We start from the raw sequence: 19,164 nt of genomic DNA on the forward strand, positions 1-19,164 counted from the left end.
ATCCGCAGAATCTGAGAACATGCAGTGTCTGACTACTGGTGCACCGGCGCTCACAGGATATGTGCGTATCCCGCAGAATCTGAGAACATGCAGTGTCTGACTACTGGTGCACCGGCGCTCACAGGATATGTGCGTATCCCGCAGAATCTCTGAGAACATGCAGTGTCTGACTACTGGTGCACCGGCGCTCACAGGATATGTGCGTATCCCGCAGAGTCTCTGAGAACATGCAGTGTCTGACTACTGGTGCACCGGCGCTCACAGGATATGTGCGTATCCCGCAGAATCTCTGAGAACATGCAGTGTCTGACTACTGGTGCACCGGCGCTCACAGGATATGTGCGTATCCCGCAGAATCTGAGAACATGCAGTGTCTGACTACTGGTGCACCGGCGCTCACAGGATATGTGCGTATCCCGCAGAATCTGAGAACATGCAGTGTCTGACTACTGATGCACCGGCGCTCACAGGATATGTGCGTATCCGCAGAATCTGAGAACATGCAGTGTCTGACTACTGGTGCACCGGCGCTCACAGGATATGTGCGTATCCCGCAGAATCTCTGAGAACATGCAGTGTCTGACTACTGGTGCACCGGCGCTCACAGGATATGTGCGTATCCCGCAGAATCTCTGATAACATGCAGTGTCTGACTACTGGTGCACCGGCGCTCACAGGATATGTGCATATCCCGCAGAGTCTCTGAGAACATGCAGTGTCTGACTACTGGTGCACCGGCGCTCACAGGATATGTGCGTAACCCGCAGAATCTCTGAGAACATGCAGTGTCTGACTACTGGTGCACCGGCGCTCACAGGATATGTGCGTATCCCGCAGAGTCTCTGAGAACATGCAGTATATGACTACTGGTGCATCGGCGCTCACAGGATATGTGCGTATCACGCAGAATCTCTGATAACATGCAGTGTCTGACTACTGGTGCACCGGCGCTCACAGGATATGTTGCATATCCCGCAGAGTCTGAGAACATGCAGTGTCTGACTACTGGTGCACCGGCGCTCACAGGATATGTAGCATATCCCGCAGAGTCTCTGAGAACATGCAGTGTCTGACTACTGGTGCACCGGCGCTCACAGGATATGTGCGTATACCGCAGAGTCTGAGAACATGCAGTGTCTGACTACTGGTGCACCAGCCCTCACAGGATATGTGCGTATCACGCAGAGTCTCTGATAACATGCAGTGTCTGACTACTGGTGCACAAGCCCTCACAGGATATGTGCGTATCCCGCAGAGTTTCTGAGAACATGCAGTGTGACTACTGGTGCACCGGCCCTCACAGGATATGTGCGTATCCCGCAGAATCTCTGAGAACATGCAGTGTCTGACTACTGGTGAACCGGCGCTCACAGGATATGTGCATATCCCGCAGAAGAACGGTAATAACTAATTTTTGCTAATGGAAGTATAGAATTCCAAATAGTAACTTATTTTAAAACTTGTGATATTTAAAAAGAGGTAATAACGTCCCATCAACAATGCTATATTGCACACAGCCACTGTTTGCATACATCAGTGACTAATACCTGTCTCACGATTCAGATAGAGGGTACAGTTTTAAACAACTTTCCAGTTTACTTCTATTATCTAATTAGCATAGTTCTCTTGGTATCCTTTGTTGAAAAGCAGACATGCATTTGTACTTTTCGAGAGGAAACAAATGCAGAAGATGGCAGCCGCATGTGGCATTCAGCCGTTTTCGGAGCTGGATTTTATCTTGTGAAAGTGCAACACCAACATCTGTATTTGCACCGATCTTAGTGTGTTGCACTTTAACAAGAAAAAAATCCGGGTGAGAAAATAGCAAAATGCAGCTGGCAGCCGCCATCTTCCGCATTTGTTTCCTCGCGAAAAGTACGAATGCACATGTCTTCTAGGTAGGCTCAGGAAATGGGAGCTGGCTGTAGATATAATACTCTTGTTATAGGCTCAACTGATGTAATCAGCTAGCTCCCAGTAGTGCATTGCTGCTCTTTCAATAAAGGATAACAGGAAAATTAAGTAAAATTGATAATAGAAGTTAATTGGAAAGTTGTTTAAAACATAAATTATGCTTCTGGATGAGTTTTTCAGCTTGTTAGCATTCCTCAGTGAGATCCCATAAAAAAGGAAACAGAAAATTGCAACATAGTGTGAATCTGTAATGGCACTTTGAGGAAGTAGTTGTTTTGTAACAAATGACTACTCACATTTGTTGGAGCTTTCCACTAAGCTCAAGGATATGCGCACTCCCACTTTATACTGATGGGAAAACAGTACACTAGGCAAAACTTGGATACAAATTTATTTTAAAATATATAAAAGCGTCACATAAGCCTTGATAACACCACAATGTAAGGGTACAAAAGCAGATATGCTGTAATAAATGCTTCAAATCGCCAAACTTGCAAAGAGGTAAATGGATCAGCAGGAGTGTGACCGCCGAAACCAAAACCTCTTTAGTAGCAAGACAGTAGCGCTAAGCCCCCAGGTGTCCTGGCTAGTGTAGCTAGGACACCTGGGGGCTTAGCGCTACTGTCTTAAACGGGAAGAGTCCACAGCTGCAGTCATTACTTTTGGGAAAACAATACTTAAGCTAGAAGACACTAAAAGCAAACAACGGGTGGGTATAAAAAGGCGGCCCCTTCGAAATTACCCAACAACCTATAAAAATATAAACAACACGGGTATAAACCCGAAGCCCAGATAACTGCACATTAGTTACACCACCAGCAAAGCTGAGCTAGAGACCACTCAGTCCCAGAGTCAGTCAAGCACAAACAGCTTCCGAGGAGTCAGCCCCGTGGCTCTCGACTCCCATGAAGAGTACCCAGCAGAAAGACAAGAACCGCTACCTGCCCTCAAAAGGGAGAACAGATCATTCCACATGGCTCAAGAAACATAGAACAACCCACTGTTGTCTTACGATAGTAGTGCCCAGGGAGACGAACACCCTAGAAACACAAGGACCTGATAAAAAAATCCATACTCAGGGAACAAGTCCCAAAGAGGACTTGAGGGACACCCTCATATCCCTGACACAGTACCATACCATAAGGTACTCCAGGAACAAACAAGTTACCTGTTGCCTCATATAAGATCAAAACCTGCAGGCTAGGCAAGCATAGACAGCAGAAATAGGATAACTATCTCAGCAGTTAGCAAAAAGCTCTAAAAGAGAACACCAACCGTCTGAACAGGAACTCTCAATGACCAGCTTTCAGGCAGGAAAGCTGACTCAGCCATCGTGGAACCCAAACCACTGAAAGGCGTTGTAAAGCCTGCTAGCACCCATTCAAGGTGCAAATAGCTGTAGCTGGCTTCAAACTGCAAAACTTCCAAAAACTCAACAACAGCTCTCCGAATACCGGGCTCCAAGGAGCGTCCCCTCCCAGCACCAGACGCCGGTAGAAAAGAGGAAGACATCAAAAGTCCTCCCACCGAAGGGGAGGTCAGACTAGAATAAAACGGTCAACCCTGCATAGATTAACCGATTCCCGACCTTCCCTCCAGGGTAATGGTCCAAGCCCAAAGGCTAGTCAAAGACAGAAGACAAGAATCCCAGACTCTATGGACTGATCTACGAGGAGCAAAGCCCCCACGTAGAATTTTGACCTCTACTACAAACGGCATGCAACCGTGAGTCAGGACAGACTTCGTGCTCGGGTATGAGATCCCCTACACTGCTGTCTTCCCTAAAGAGGAATACTTCCCAAGGGAAGAGGGTTCTCAGACCCCAGAATCTAAATATCAGAAACCAACATTTAACAGGAGCCCAATCAGGGTTCAAAACCCCAGCCTCTTGCTGCAGGAATGGTGAAACCAGTTACTACTCCACATCTCCCTCTCCAGGATTCTGAAAACGCAAGAAGGCAAAAAAACAAGGACCCACAGGTCGCCAAAGATACTAAGGTAACTCCGAACCAGGAGAACCCATCCCCCACTCAGGAGAGAAAGGGGACTAAAGCAACGGAAAACACCCTACCATAGAGGCGAGACTCCTCTGCCATATCGCCAACCCAGTTGAAAGACACCTAGAGTCTACAAGGAACATCAAATGCTCTAGAAGACCAGTAGGGACCCGCCAGAGAGACCTAGAACCTAAGCCACAGGCAGATAGGCACCTCCCATGAGAAACAGAGCCCCTCCTCCCTCAGAGAGGCACGCAGGACCACAAACACCTAAGGTGAGACCGAACCGTCCACACCCAATCCAGGGAGAGACATGGTCCTAGGCCAGAGTCCTCTAAAAACGGAATTGATCGAAAGATCTACCTTCCTGAGGAACCCTAAGCTGCGTCCTATGATTAGGAGTGCACAATCTAAAGTCCGTAGACTTGGCGATCTAGCAACAGCCTCAAACCCAAGAGTCTGAAAGAACTCCTGAACAGTTTAAGAATTCGGCACCCAGTGCTCCTGGATCACAAGGAAAAATCTCATAGACAAGCGTAACCACGTGTTGCACACGCTGGCAAGGTAACAACCAACACCCGAAGGTGAATGTGAACCCTTGACCTTGCTTGCCATCCCAGTGAGACGTAAATCACCCTCCACAAAGCACCTAACGCAGCATTGAGCAAAAATGGTCAACTACCTGACCCCAGAAGGGCGACCGTCTGTAATCGACCTCGGCCCTTCACTGTTAAGCCCCAAAGGTTACATTTGCAACGAGGATGCAGATAACACCTGAACGTCTAAGACCATGGTCAGACCAAAGGTATTATATGGAAAAGACAACAGCCAGAGATCCTGGCAGGATCGATATTCCAAAAAACCCTTTAACAAGGTAAAAGCTGGAAGCCTCGCAGCTCCCCACAGAAGGCAAGGAAACCCCTGCACTCCACCTCTTAGAGTAACGCAATTCTGAGAAAAGGAAGGACATGCCTGCAATTCCAGACCAGATGACCTACCCAAGGTGGGAAGGAAGGAGACTCCACCATCGCAAGAAAATGTTCATTAGGCTAAAGAGTCAGCATCCAGAAGAACCTCAAGTGAAGACGCAAATCGTTCACCACTCGGAACACTAGACGACATAGGTCACTCATATCTCCCAACTCCAAAGGTATGGAAACTACAGTTCTGAGTCCCCAGTGACCTAAAAGAACCATGACCATGCCTGAAAAGACAGATCCATATTCCAGGCATGTAGCCAGAAAAAGCCAATCTTAGATCGGCACTTACAACCCTCCATTCAGAGGCGTATCAACACACTAGGCCCTAATACTTTGAAATAGGATCCGAACCCGGAGTCCATATCAATAGGCCAAGTGACATTCAGAATTTGACAGGATTAAATCCGCACCATGAGGGTGACATGAACCCAGGTAACCGCAAAAAAGCGTCCGACCAGTACCTGCCTGGTATAAGGACACTCAAGAACTGTCCAAGGTCCAAGAAAATTTGACCCGAAGGATCGATAAATGAACTTAGAAAACATAATTCTATTATTCGAAAAGTGCTCAACTTTTGTGGAGGTGCCCACGCGATCACAAAATAGCAAGTATCTGTTCCAGAGAAGAACGTTCTCAACAACGGAAATCTAACAGACATGAGCTTAAGAAAAACAAAATAAAAACATACATCAGGATCAAAAAAAAAAAGTAAGGCAGCACCCATCGGGTGAACGCCCAAGGTGAATGAGAACGCCAACGGGACCAGCCGATCAGAGGCCCCATTCACCCAAGCTCAGAACTGGAACCGAAACGTAAAGAAAAAAATAAAACGGAGACGTTAAGGAGATTGGCTTCATCATCAAATGTTGCATCCAATTTGCCATCCAGCATCTAAGGCCTCAGATCCCTCGGCCCACTAGGACTGGGATCCTCTAACATCGCCAAAATGTGCCTTAAAAGAACACGAAGACGTGCCAGCCTATAACGGAAGGCAAAGTCATCCCTCATCGGATCAACCAAAGACCCAGACCCTGAGGTTGGGGCCCCTGAAGCCTCAGAGGCCAACGCTTCCCCAGGAGGCCGAACTGAATCAGGCGAACCCACGCCCGACAGGCCCTGGTTAACAGAACACGGACAGTATCTTAGAAATATTTCACATGGGAGATATAAATGAGTCAGCGCCATAGAAATTGCCATGCAGAACTGTGCCGTAACCTCTGGAGGAAACAAGCCACCCTCAGGAGGAGTTAAGGCCATAGGGACACCTGCTTGCGTAGCCGAGAAAGGGTCTGGGGCACGCGCCTCACGAGACATGAAAACCACGTAGGCGGATGGCTCAACGAACTCTAAGCTCCCTGATTCAGAAGAAAAGATTACTCTAGAACTGCAATTGGAACATAACCGATGGGCAGCAATTACCCGGGCAATTTCATATTCATCACAAGACGCATTCTCAGTTTCAGAGACATCCATGTCTAACAAATCAGAATCCTCAATCTTTGGATTACAAAAATTACAAAACTGGCAACCTTTTTACACCCCCAATGGCTGGGGCACTCACCGCCTCCTGTGAACCAGACAACCCACGAGCTAGACTCTGTCACACACAGTCAGTATACAGAAGTGAGAAACAACGTAACAGCACCAGTTGCAAGGTGCACCGTGCCAGTCACAAAAAGTGTGCACAATCTCAAGAGATTGCGTCATTAAGATAAGGCCGCTATGCTGTGTAAAAGCCGTGAGCCTAGGTATTGCTACACATTTGCAGATAGAGCCATATAACAAACATGATTAAACTCTCCCCTGTTCAATAACACCCCTCAGGAGTTATTAACCCATGATTCCTTATTAAGATAAAAGGAGTCCCACTGGGACCCTACCTTGTTTCGTTAACACTACATTCACATATCGAAATAAAATTTAACAATATTACCGGGATCTATGCCCTGGAACAGGAACACGGCCCTTCAAGTGTGACAGATAGTAGACTCGCTGGGGGATGAGGGAAGTGGGGGAGGTATTAAAGCCTTTGGCTGGGGTGTTTTTTCCTCCTCCTGGTGGCCAGGTTTTGTATTTCCCAAAAGTAATGAATGCAGCTGTGGACTCTTCCCGTTTAAAGTGATGGTAAATCCTAGCATTTGGGAAACGCTAGGATTTACAATCGTAACAAATAAAGGGGACTTTCATTCATGAAGTATAAAATACTTCATTCTGAAAGCCCCTTTATTTGTTAGCAGCGTTTGCTGCGCTGAGCTGTATTTCCCGCACGGCTATTGGCTAAGAGGTGGAAACGTCACCTCTCAGCCAAATAGCGTTCTGCCGTGGGCTGCCTTTAGCAGCTCAGCGCAGCAAACGCTGCTAACAAATAAAGGGGCTTTCAGAATGAAGTATTTTATACTTCATGAATGAAAGTCCCCTTTATTTGTTACGATTGAAAATCCTAGCGTTTCCCAAACGCTAGGATTTACCATCACTTTAAGAAGAAAAATAGTATGTTCTATCTGAATCATGAAAGTAAACACTTGGGTTTCATGTGCCTTTAATAACATTGGAGTGAGCCTGGATGAGAAATAGATTACAAATGTTGCAGTATGTGCCATAATATATCATTACAAATATATAGAATCTATTTTTTTGGTGTAAAAATTTCTTATGAAATTATCCCAGAAAACATAAGTAAATGCAAAATTAAATAAAATAAATCAATAGTCTTTAAAGTAGATGTTTCATTATCACCACTGGATTCTAATTAGGCCAGAGACAGTGCAGACCTCTCCATTTGTCTCCATTATGGAAGCAATTCTTCAAACTGATAAATCAGTTAATTGGTTTGCAGCTGTATAACTAAAGCACAGCTTCTTGGCTAATTAATTTAGACTATCTAAAGCCAGATACAGTAACACAGGTATCTCATTAAATGTGATCTTATTGTTAAAGTTATTGCATTACAGCCCAAGAAAAAAAAACCCTGCTATTTCACAGAATGAAATCTGTTGTTATTTCATAGTTTCTGGATGAGAGGTCTTAAAAAGGACTCAGGCCAGCAGCTGATAAGAGTTCAGTGTATTCAAAGCAGCAATAGGATAACCCTTTAAAATGCGCTGGGCTCTCTCTCTCTGTCTCACCCTCTGGATGGTTGGTTTCTACTACTGCCTCTTGTTTACATAGTTTGAGCATTTTGATATAGCACCGTTTCCTGCCCTTAACTATGTTTTTAACTGCTGAAAATGGGTCAAACACATAAAGTTGGTAGATGAAGGTATCTGGTGAGCCAATTACAATAGACAAACATGTGTGGCCACCAATCAGCAGCTAGCTCCCAGTAGCGATGCTCCGGAGCTTACCTAGGTATGCTTTTTAACAAGTGATACCAAGAGAATGAAGTACACTGAACAACAGTAGTAACATGTAAAATTGCATGCTCTTTTTGAGTCATGAAAGTCTGACCTCCCTTGAAAGTGACATTCTAATGCAAATGTTATATGCTGTGTCACAGCTGGGCTCGACAAACCCAGGCGCCCTGGTTTATAGTCCCCAAGGCAGGCATGGGTTCCCCCACTTCCCAATACCTGCCGCCTCCAGTGGCACCTAAAAGTGATTTGTGTACAGGTGGATGCTTTCTAGGCCTTGCAGCTGTGAATTACAAAACAAACTCTTTATTATTTATATTGTGTGTAGAACTTCTATATTATATTGATACATAAAGTTCTTGGCACCTAAATTTAATGGCTGGCGCATAGATTTTTAAAAGTTTGTCGGACCCTGTGTTAGAAGATGTCATTTTTGTACTACTGATCCTCACTATGTTCCAGACAGCCAATCAGGAGCGGCATCTGCACCAACCCTCCAATCTCTGGCTGTGTTCTGATCAAGACCTACAATGCTTGTAGCTCCTGTGCAAAACTTTACCTATGTGCTTAACTAACTTGTTTAAGATACATAGCAAGCTAAGGACAATAATGTACATTTTACATGCTCAAATCCATTAGATCCCGTCAAGTTTGCGAAAGAATGTCCCTTTAGATGAGTGAATTCCTATCTGTAACAATATCTCTTTTTTTTTAGTAGTTATAAGTAAAATAAAATAAATTAACAACAAAGCCAAGAAACATAGACAGCAAAGCAAACAGAATTTTGACCAGAGAGCTGTTACAATAACTTCTGGTAACTTGAATCAGAAAAGTCTCACGCTTCATTAAGCCATGTCAGCACTGTACCAGGAAAATGGTGAAACTTGTCAGGAGGTCAGCGAGCGCAGACACTTTGTAAACAGATCGGGCACCTTCCTAATTGCTGCTTGTATTTTTTGTTGACAGTAGGAATTCCACAAAACAGACATAAATATGTATACAAATAGACTGCTATGCAAAAACAAAAATACATTAGCATTGAGATATTTGAAAGCATTTTAAAAAAAAAAGTGAAAGAAGCAAAATAATCCTGAAATCTGATATAAGAAAAACATTCAAACGGTCTAATAAAAAAATGCTGTCATTTACATTTTCTATACACTTTTCTTGCAACATTCACAATGCCACCTGTTAGGTTAATGTCTTAATAAAGACATATTTAAGAATAGAGGTGTACCCCAACTGTCACCAACTGTTAGCGCAGGAGGGGGGGTGTCACTATTGTCAGATTTAGTAAGACACGTTAGGCATTATTAGCCTTGTACATTATTAGTTTGGCACAGTGGAATGTGACAAAGTGTCCCCTGTCTGAATGTATTAAACTAGCAGTAAAGGCTTCCTTGAAATGATTTTAAGGACCTCATAAAACTTGTAAGTAACTTACTGCCCCTTTATGCAATGTTGTTTACTTAAGAAATCTCCACTGTAGTACTTTCACATAAACAATATATTTTTTTATCATAGCACAACATTATTCTGCCTTTTGCCCATCTTTATAACCCATAGTAAAACCTGCAACCCTTTGCAAAGCAAGTGTTAAAGGACCATTAGAGTAAAATAAATAAAGGCTGCAATTTGTTAAAGCATGCAATTTGAAGACTAGCGACCCTGCAACTATGTTTTTAACCCACACATAGGGTCAAAGCACTGCTCAGGACCTGCAGAACAATGCTGATTCAGAGTGGAAAGTGCCAAAGCATTAGTGGTATGACCCAGTTATGTAACTAGCAATGCTGATTGGATCACCAACAGTTTCTGCTTGGGATCTGCAGTACGCTGCAGGTTCTGAGTACTTCTACTATGTGTTTAACCCCTTTGCAGGGGTAAACACAGATGTGCAGGGTTACTATACTTACAATGACATGCTATAATTATTTAGTGCATGTCATTTTTCAACTATAATGGCTCTTTAAACCGGTATTCTTGTGAAATACAATGTTCTGATAATGGCCACAAAAGTTCCTGGCATTCTGTGTTAATCTGTGTAACAGGGAGTTATGTTTTTTTAACCCCTTAATGACCGCAATGTACCCTGTACACCGCTGGTCGTTAAGTGATTTTCTGGCTATATTAGCTTGGGTACGTTGCTGGTCATTAATGGTTAAGGGTTGGATTCACTGTTAAAACAAAATTGGTGCCATTGTCTCTCAGAGAATGGTGAGGATATCACTTGGAACGCTAGTACAGGAACAACATTTCAAAGCCAGAGAAGATCAACCCTTCTGAAGGATGACAAAACGCCTTACTTTCTTCTATTGAAGAGACTATGGCCCCTATTTATCAATGGACTTGAGGACCTGATCCGACAGTGCGGATCAGGTCTGCAAGACCTCGCTAAATGCGGAGAGCAATACACTCTCTGCATTTAACATTGCACCAGCAGCTCACAAGAGCTGCTGGTGCAACGCCGCCCCCTGCTGACTCACGGCCAATGGGCCGCCAGCAGGGGGGTGTCAATCAACCCGATCGGGTTGATTTCTGGCGATTCCTGTCCGCCTGCTCAGAGCCTAAGACCGCTGCTTCATAACTGGTGTTTCTGGCGAGTCTGAAGACTCGCCAGAAACACGGGCCGTCAAGCTCCATTCGGAGCTTGATAGATAGGCCCCTATATGTTATATTAATATTTAAATGCAAGTAATGCCATTTCTATAGTAGGCTAATGCACCATCAGACAGACCCTAATTTATGTTATTCTTCTGCATAAATTACATGTGTTATGGTTTTGTAACATGACATTTTTTTGTATTGCTAACGTTAGTTTTATGTTTTAACCATGGGATTAAACACATGTAAAGTTTCACTTGGGTGCTGATAGTATACAGGGGCGGATTGACCAGTGAGGCAAATAGGAACTGGACCAAGGAACCAGCACACTGGGGGGGGGCACCACTGGCTTAACCAAGGCTACTGGTGTGCTGGCTACATTCACAGCCAGTTAAATAACTGAGTGAGTGGGCAGCGGCAGGCAGGTAAACGTTGGCATGGGACAACACACACAGCAAGTGCCTACAGACCCCCCCCAAAAAAAGATTAGATAGTGCAGCTGCAGCACTGACTGTTGTGAGCTGGGGGCTCTAGAGTGGTACCTGGAGTGTGGGCGCCATGGGAGGGAGGTCTTTCGCTGCGGATGCCCTGGAGTTTGGCTCTAGAGGTTAGGGGCCCTGGCAGGGGTGGGATCCTTCCCTAATTTTTGCCTGGGGATCTGATTGGTCTTCAGTCCGCCCCTGCTAGTATATCTGCTGATTGATTGGCCAATCTTGTGACTGATGCTCCTGAAGGACAGCTTGACCGTATTGTGCACCGCTTGCAGAGGTTAAACCATAGTAAATTAATGTTACTTATTTAAAGAAAAGTGTAGCGTCAGTCTCATGGTGCACCAGATAAACGACATGAGAATGGACTACTGTAATCTGTTCTTTCATTTCAGCATTCTACAAATATACAACACTAAACGTATAGTTTGATCTTTTCACTTTGAAAATGACTTTTTCATCCCATTTACATAAATGTATGAACTGTTAAGAACCCCATCTTACCTAATTATTAGGGATTATAAAACTTCACATAGTAGTAAACATTAGCAGTGATATCACTCTTGCAAAAGACACACAAAAAAATATAAAATAAAAAGGAGCTGCCTCTAGTCATAACTCATATCACCATGGGGGGATCTCTGGTAACTGGCAGGGAAGGCCTCATATAGATTGATAGCAAAATCTGAGGCTTTCAGATAGCATGCAGTATCTCTGAAGTGGTATAAATGGGCTCTGTCATTTGTAACCCCTTGAGCACAAATGGCATATGCCGCATAGCCTTTGAAAAGAAACTAAACTTAGCACTGACATGTGGACCTTGGCAATTTGTTACTATTTATGTGAAAAATAATGTGTGGGCACTGAAGCACAAGACGCCATACAGCTGGGTTATTTACCTGGGTGCAGATTTTAGGAAGGCTTAAAGCTAAAGAAACCATGCCAGGGATGATTGACTTGAAAAGATGTTTCTCCTCTGCTCGTTCAAGAACCTGTAGATGACAAGGAAAATATTAACGGCTGCTAAACACAATAGACTTACAAGTTGCAGAAGAAAACAAAATTTATGTAAGAATTTACCTGATAAATTAATTTCTTTCATATTGGCAAGAGTCCATGAGCTAGTGACGTAGGGGATATACATTCCTACCAGGAGGGGCAAAGTTTCCCAAACCTCAAAATGCCTATAAATACATCCCTCACCACACCCACAATTCAGTTTAACGAATAGCCAAGAAGTGAGGTGATAAGAAAGGAGCAAAAGTATAAACAAGGAATTGGAAGAAATGTGTTTTATACAACAAAATCATAACCACCATAAACCACCATAACCACCATAAAAAGGGTGGGTCTCAAGGACAATATGAAAGAAATTAATTTATCAGGTAAATTCTTACATAAAAGTATACTCACAAAGTATCAAGCACTTGATAAGTGCCACAAGCGCCTTCTGGACAATTTATCAGCTGTCCAGCACACTGAATACTATGGCAAATCCTGGCTGTCACTGTAGATAACTCTCAAATCAGGTGATAGGTATTCAGTCACACTCTGTATGCAGTCCCATGTAAAGCAGCAATTACTAGTATATCATAAAACTAAGGTCCAATATCTAAGACCGTTTCATCAGGTGTGAATACAACATTGCAATAACACAGCTTATAAAGCCCAAGTCGGCGTCTAGCTCGACACAGAGCGCATGCGTGAACAACCCAGAAAGCGGCAAACCAATCAGAGCCTCAAACAAAATGGCATGTTTCTAATAGGTCAAAATGGAAGGCTTGGCTAGACGTACCCTCGCTAATGGCCAATGAGATAAAACACAGGCTCACAACAAATTTATAGCCCAGCAATGGATATATAACTCCATAATAAATAAGCTGACATACAAAGTATTACCAACCTTGGGATATACACTTATTATGTCGATCACTGCCCACAAATGTAAGCAATAACATGCCGTACTTTACAAAACAATAATATTATTAATTGGACCGCAAACTAACTGCGGTAAGGGTCGGAATAATGAAAACCGTTAGAATACCTTAACACAATACATCATATGAACATAACGGTTTTAAAGGGGAAGTAAAAAACATAATTTATGCTTACCTGATAAATTTATTTCTCTTGTGGTGTATCCAGTCCACGGATCATCCATTACTTGTGGGATATTCGCCTTCCCAACAGGAAGCTGCAAGAGGATCACCCACAGCAGAGCTGTCTATATAGCTCCTTCCCTAACTGCCACTACCAGTCAATCGACCGAAGACAAGCAAGAGAAAGGAGAAACTATAGGGTGCAGTGGTGACTGTAGTTTAAAAATAAAAAACACATGCCTTAAAATGACAGGGCGGGCTGTGGACTGGATACACCACAAGAGAAATAAATTTATCAGGTAAGCATAAATTATGTTTTCTCTTGTAAGGTGTATCCAGTCCACGGATCATCCATTACTTGTGGGATACCAATACCAAAGCTATAGGACACGGATGAAGGGAGGGACAAGGCAGGCGCTTAAACGGAAGGCACCACTGCCTGCAAGACCTTTCTCGCAAAAATAGCCTCCAAAGAAACAAAAGTATCAAATTTATAGAACTTTGAAAAAGTATGAAGCGAAGACCAAGTCGCCGCCTTACATATCTGTTCAACAGAAGCCTCATTTTTAAAAGCCCATGTGGAAGCTACCGCTCTAGTAGAATGAGCTGTAATCCTTTCAGGAGGCTGACCAGCAGTCTCAGAAGCTAAGCGTATTATACTCCTTAGCCAAAAAGAAAGAGAGGTTGCTGAAGCCTTTTGGCCTCTCCTCTGTCCAGAGTAGACAACAAACAATGCAGATGTTTGACGAAAATCTTTAGTAGCTTGTAAATAAAACTTTAAAGCACGAACCACATCAAGATTGTGTAAAAGACGTTCCTTCTTTGAAGAAGGATTAGGACACAGTGACAGTACAACAATCTCCTGATTGATATTTTTATTAGATACCACCTTAGGTAAAAAACCAGGTTTGGTACCCTTGAAGAACCTTAAGAACTAAATTTAAACTCCAAGGCGGAGCAACAAGTTTAAACACAGGCTTGATTCTGACTAAAGCCTGACAAAACGCCTGCACGTCTGGAACCTCAGCCAGATGTTTGTGCAAAAGAATAGACAGAGCAGAAATCTGTCCTTTTAAGGAACTAGCTGACAAACCCTTCTCCAATCCTTCTTGGAGAAAAGATAATATCCTAGGAATCCTGACCTTACTCCATGAGTAACCCTTGGATTCACACCAATGAAGATATTTACACCATATCTTATGATAGATTTTCCTGGTGACAGGCTTTCGCGCCTGTATTAAGGTATCAATGACTGACTCGTAGAAACCACGATTTGATAAAATCAAGCGTTCAATCCCCAAGCAGTCAGCCGCAGAGAAATTAGATTTGGATGGTTGAAAGGACCCTGAAGTAGAAGGTCCTGCCTCAGAGGCAGAGTCCATGGTGGAAAGGATGACATGTCCACCAGATCTGCATACCAAGTCCTGCGTGGCCATGCAGGTGCTATCAAAATTACCGATGCTCTCTCCTGTTTGATCTTGGCAATCAGACGAGGGAGCAGAGGAAACGGTGGAAACACATAAGCCAGGTTGAAGGACCAAGGCGCTGCTAGAGCATCTATCAGCGCTGCCTTGGGATCCCTGGACCTGGATCCGTAACAAGGATCTGTAACAAGGAAGCTTGGCGTTCTGGCGAGACGCCATGAGATCCAGTTCTGATTTGCCCCAACGTTGAATCAACTGTGCAAACACCTCCGGATGGAGCTCCCACTCCCCCGGATGAAAAGACTTAGAAAATCTGCCTCCCAGTTTTCTATTCCTGGGATATGGATAGCTGATAGATGGCAAGAGTGAATCTCTGCCCATTGAATTATCTTTGAAACCTCCAACATCTCTAGGGAACTCCTTGTTCCCCCTTGATGGTTGATGTAAGCTACAGTCATGATGTTGTCCGACTGAAATCTGATGAACCTCACTGCCGCTAGCTGAGGCCAAGCCTGAAGAGCATTGAATATCGCTCTTAGTTCCAGAATGTTTATAGGAAGGAGTGCCTCCTCCTGAGTCCATGACCCCTGAGCCTTCAGAGAGTTCCAGACTGCACCCCAGCCCAGAAGGCTGGCATCTGTTGTTACTATTGTCCAATCTGGCCTGCGGAAGGTCATACCTTTGGACAGATGGACCCGAGATAGCCACCAGAGAAGAGAATCCTCTTGATCCAGATTTAGTAGAGGGGACAAATCTGTGTAATCCCCATTCCACTGACTGAGCATGCAGAGTTGCAGCGGTCTGAGATGTAGGCGGGCAAACGGAACTATGTCCATTGCCGCTACCATTAAGCTGCTTACTTCCATACACTGAGCCACCGAAGGGCGAGAAGTATAATAAAGAACACGGCAGGAATTTAGAAGTTTTGACAACCTGTCCTCTGTCAGGTAAATCCTCATTTCTACAGAATCTATCAGAGTTCCCAGGAAGGAAACTCTTGTGAGAGGGGATAGAGAACTCTTCTTTTCGTTCACTTTCCACCCATGAGACCTCAGGAATGCCAGAACAATGTCCGTATGGGACTTGGCAATTTGGAAATTCGACGCCTGTATCAGAATGTCGTCTAAGTAAGGGGCTACTGCTATGCCCCACGGCTTTAGGACCGCCAGAAGTGACCCCAGAACCTTCGTAAAGATTCTTGGTGCCGTAGCTAACCCAAAGGGAAGAGCCACAAACTGGTAATGCCTGTCTAGGAAGGCGAACCTGAGAAACCAATGATGATCTTTGTGTATCGGAATGTGAAGATAAGCATCCTTTAAGTCCACGATAGTCATGTATTGACCCTCCTGGATCATAGGTAGGATGGTTTGAATGGTCTCCATCTTGAAAGATGGGACCCTGAGAAATTTGTTTAGGATCTTGAGATCTAAGATTGGTCTGAAGGTTCCCTCTTTCTTGGGAACCACAAAAATTTTTGAATAGAAGCCTTGCCCCTGTTCCTCCTTTGGAACTGGGTGGATCACTCCCATAACTAGGAGGTCTTGAACACAATTTAAGAATGCCTCTCTCTTTATCTGGTCTGCAGACAATTGTGAGAGGTGAAATCTTCCTTTTGGGGAAGAAGCTTTGAAGTCCAGAAGATATCCCTGGGACACAATTTCCAACGCCCAGGGATCCTGGACATCTCTTGCCCAAGCCTGGGCGAAGAGAGAAAGTCTGCCCCCTACTAGATCCGTTACCGGATCGGGGGCTGATCTTTCATGCTGTCTTAGAGGCAGCAGCAGGCTTCTTGGCCTGCTTACCTTTGTTCCAGGCCTGGTTAGGCCTCCAGACCGGCTTGGACTGGGCAAAATTTCCCTCTTGTTTTGCATTAGAGGGAGTTGATGCCGCGCTCGTCTTAAAGTTTCGAAAGGCACGAAAATTAGTTTGTTTGGTCCTTAATTTATTAGACCTATCCTGAGGAAGGGCATGACCTTTTCCTCCAGTAATATCAGAAATGATCTCCTTCAGTCCAGGCCCGAATAGGGTCTGCCCCTTGAAGGGAATGTTGAGAAGCTTAGACTTTGAAGTAACGTCAGCTGACCAGGATTTAAGCCATAGCGCCCTACGCACCTGTATAGCAAAACCTGAGTTCTTGGCCGTTAGTTTGGTTAAATGAACAACGGCGTCGGAAACAAATGAATTGGCTAGCTTAAGCGCTTTAAGCTTGTCAAGTATATCATCCAATGGAGTTTCTACCTGTAAGGACTCTTCCAGAGACTCAAACCAGAAGGCCGCAGCAGCAGTGACCGGGGCAATGCATGCAAGAGGCTGGAGAATAAAACCTTGTTGAATAAACATTTTCTTAAGGTAACCCTCTAACTTTTATCCATTGGATCTAGGAAAGCACAACTGTCCTTGACAGGAATAGTTGTACGCTTAGCTAGGGTAGAAACTGCTCCCTCCACCTTAGGGACCGTTTGCCATAAGTCCCGTGTAGCGGCATCTATTGGAAACATTTTCTTAAAAATAGGAGGGGGAGAGAATGGTACACCTGGTCTATCCCATTCCTTAGTAATAATTTCTGAAAACCTTTTAGGTATTGGAAAAACATCAGTGTAAACAGGCACTGCATAGTATTTATCCAATCTACACAATTTCTCTGGCACTATAATGGTGTCACAGTCATCCAGAGTAGCTAAAACCTCCCTGAGCAACACGCGGAGGTGTTCAAGCTTAAATTTAAATGTAGACATATCAGAATCAGGTTGAAGCATCTTCCCTGAGTCAGAAAAATCACCCCCAAAAAGAAGCTCTCCTGCCTCAGCTTCTGCATATTGTGAGGGGATATCAGACATAGCTACTAAAGCGTCAGAGAGCTCTGTATTTTTTCTAGTCCCAGAGCTGTCTCGCTTTCCTTGTAACCCTGGTAGTTTGGACAATACCGCTGTAAGGGTATGATCCATAACTGCCGCCATGTCTTGTAAAGTAAACGCAATGAGCGCACTAGATGTACTTGGCGCCACTTGAGTGGGAGTCCCTTGAGCGGGAGTCAAAGGTTCTGACACGTGGGGCGAGTTAGTCGGCATAACTTCCCCCTTGTCAATTTCCTCTGGTGATAAATCTTTCAAAGACAGAATATTATCTTTATAACTTAAAGTAAAATCAGTACATTTGGTACACATTCTAAGAGGGGGTTCCACAATGGCTTCTAAACATAATGAACAAGGAGTTTCCTCTATGTCAGACATGTTTAAACAGACTAGCAATGAGACCAGCAAGCTTGGAAAACACTTTGATAAATGTAAACAAGCAAAACATAAAAACGGTACTGTGCCTTTAAGAGAAACAAATTTTGTCAGAAATTGAAAAACAGTGATAAAAAGCAGTAAATTTTACGAAATTTTTACAGTGTGTATAATAGACTAACAGAGCATTGCACCCACTTGCAAATGGATGATTAACCCCTTAGTTTCAAAACCGGATTAAAAAAACGATATAAACCTGCCCATACAACGACTTTTGAAGGCACAAAAACCCTTTGTAGAGGTCCTAAGTGTTCAGGGGACTCCTTCAGGAAAGCTGGAAGTCTCAAGCTGCAAAAACTACTGCACGATTTAGTCCTGAAATTAGGCCCCTCCCAACCTGTACTCACAGTGAGAGGGCCAAAAAAAACTATCCCTAGGCAAAATCTAGCCAGCCATGTGGAAAAAACTGGGCCCCAATAAAGTTTTATCACCAATATGTAGAAAAAAAGTTTAAACACTTCCAGCAAACGTTATCTTATTTTCAGTAATGTGAGAAAGTAATAAGAATATTACCTTTTACAGCAAGCATGATACTAGTCGTTATTAAATCACTGTAATCAGGCTTACCTTAAATAAATCCGGTATTAACAGCATTTTCTAGCATATTCATTTCTCTAGAAAAATTTAAACTGCACATACCTCATAGCAGAAGACACTGCACGCCATTCCCCCAGCTGAAGTTACCTCATCTCTTCAGTTATGTGTGAGAACAGCAATGGATCTTAGTTACAACCTGCTAAGATCATCAAAAACCACAGGCAGACTCTTCTTCAACTTTCTGCCTGAGGCTAAAACAGTACAACTCTGGTACCATTTGAAAATAATAAACTTTTGATTGAAGATAAACTACATAAATTCACCACATCTCTCTAGCTACTTCCTATGTTGTCGAGAGCTGCAAGAGAATGACTGGTAGTGGCAGTTAGGGGAGGAGCTATATAGACAGCTCTGCTGTGGGTGATCCTCTTGCAGCTTCCTGTTGGGAAGGAGAATATCCCACAAGTAATGGATGATCCGTGGA

General features: G+C 43.8%; 1 protein-coding gene across 1 annotated transcript in view; it reads right to left on the reverse strand.

Moving 5' to 3' along the window:
- The window catches only part of PARG (poly(ADP-ribose) glycohydrolase), a 482,847-nt gene that overhangs the window by 306,175 nt on the left and 157,508 nt on the right, over nt 1-19,164 (reverse strand). The window contains 1 exon segment of the mRNA XM_053692075.1: nt 12,233-12,325. Coding sequence (XP_053548050.1) covers nt 12,233-12,325 — 93 coding nt within the window.

The sequence above is a fragment of the Bombina bombina genome, chromosome 9 (assembly GCF_027579735.1).
Source record: "Bombina bombina isolate aBomBom1 chromosome 9, aBomBom1.pri, whole genome shotgun sequence".
Lineage (NCBI taxonomy): Eukaryota > Metazoa > Chordata > Amphibia > Anura > Bombinatoridae > Bombina > Bombina bombina.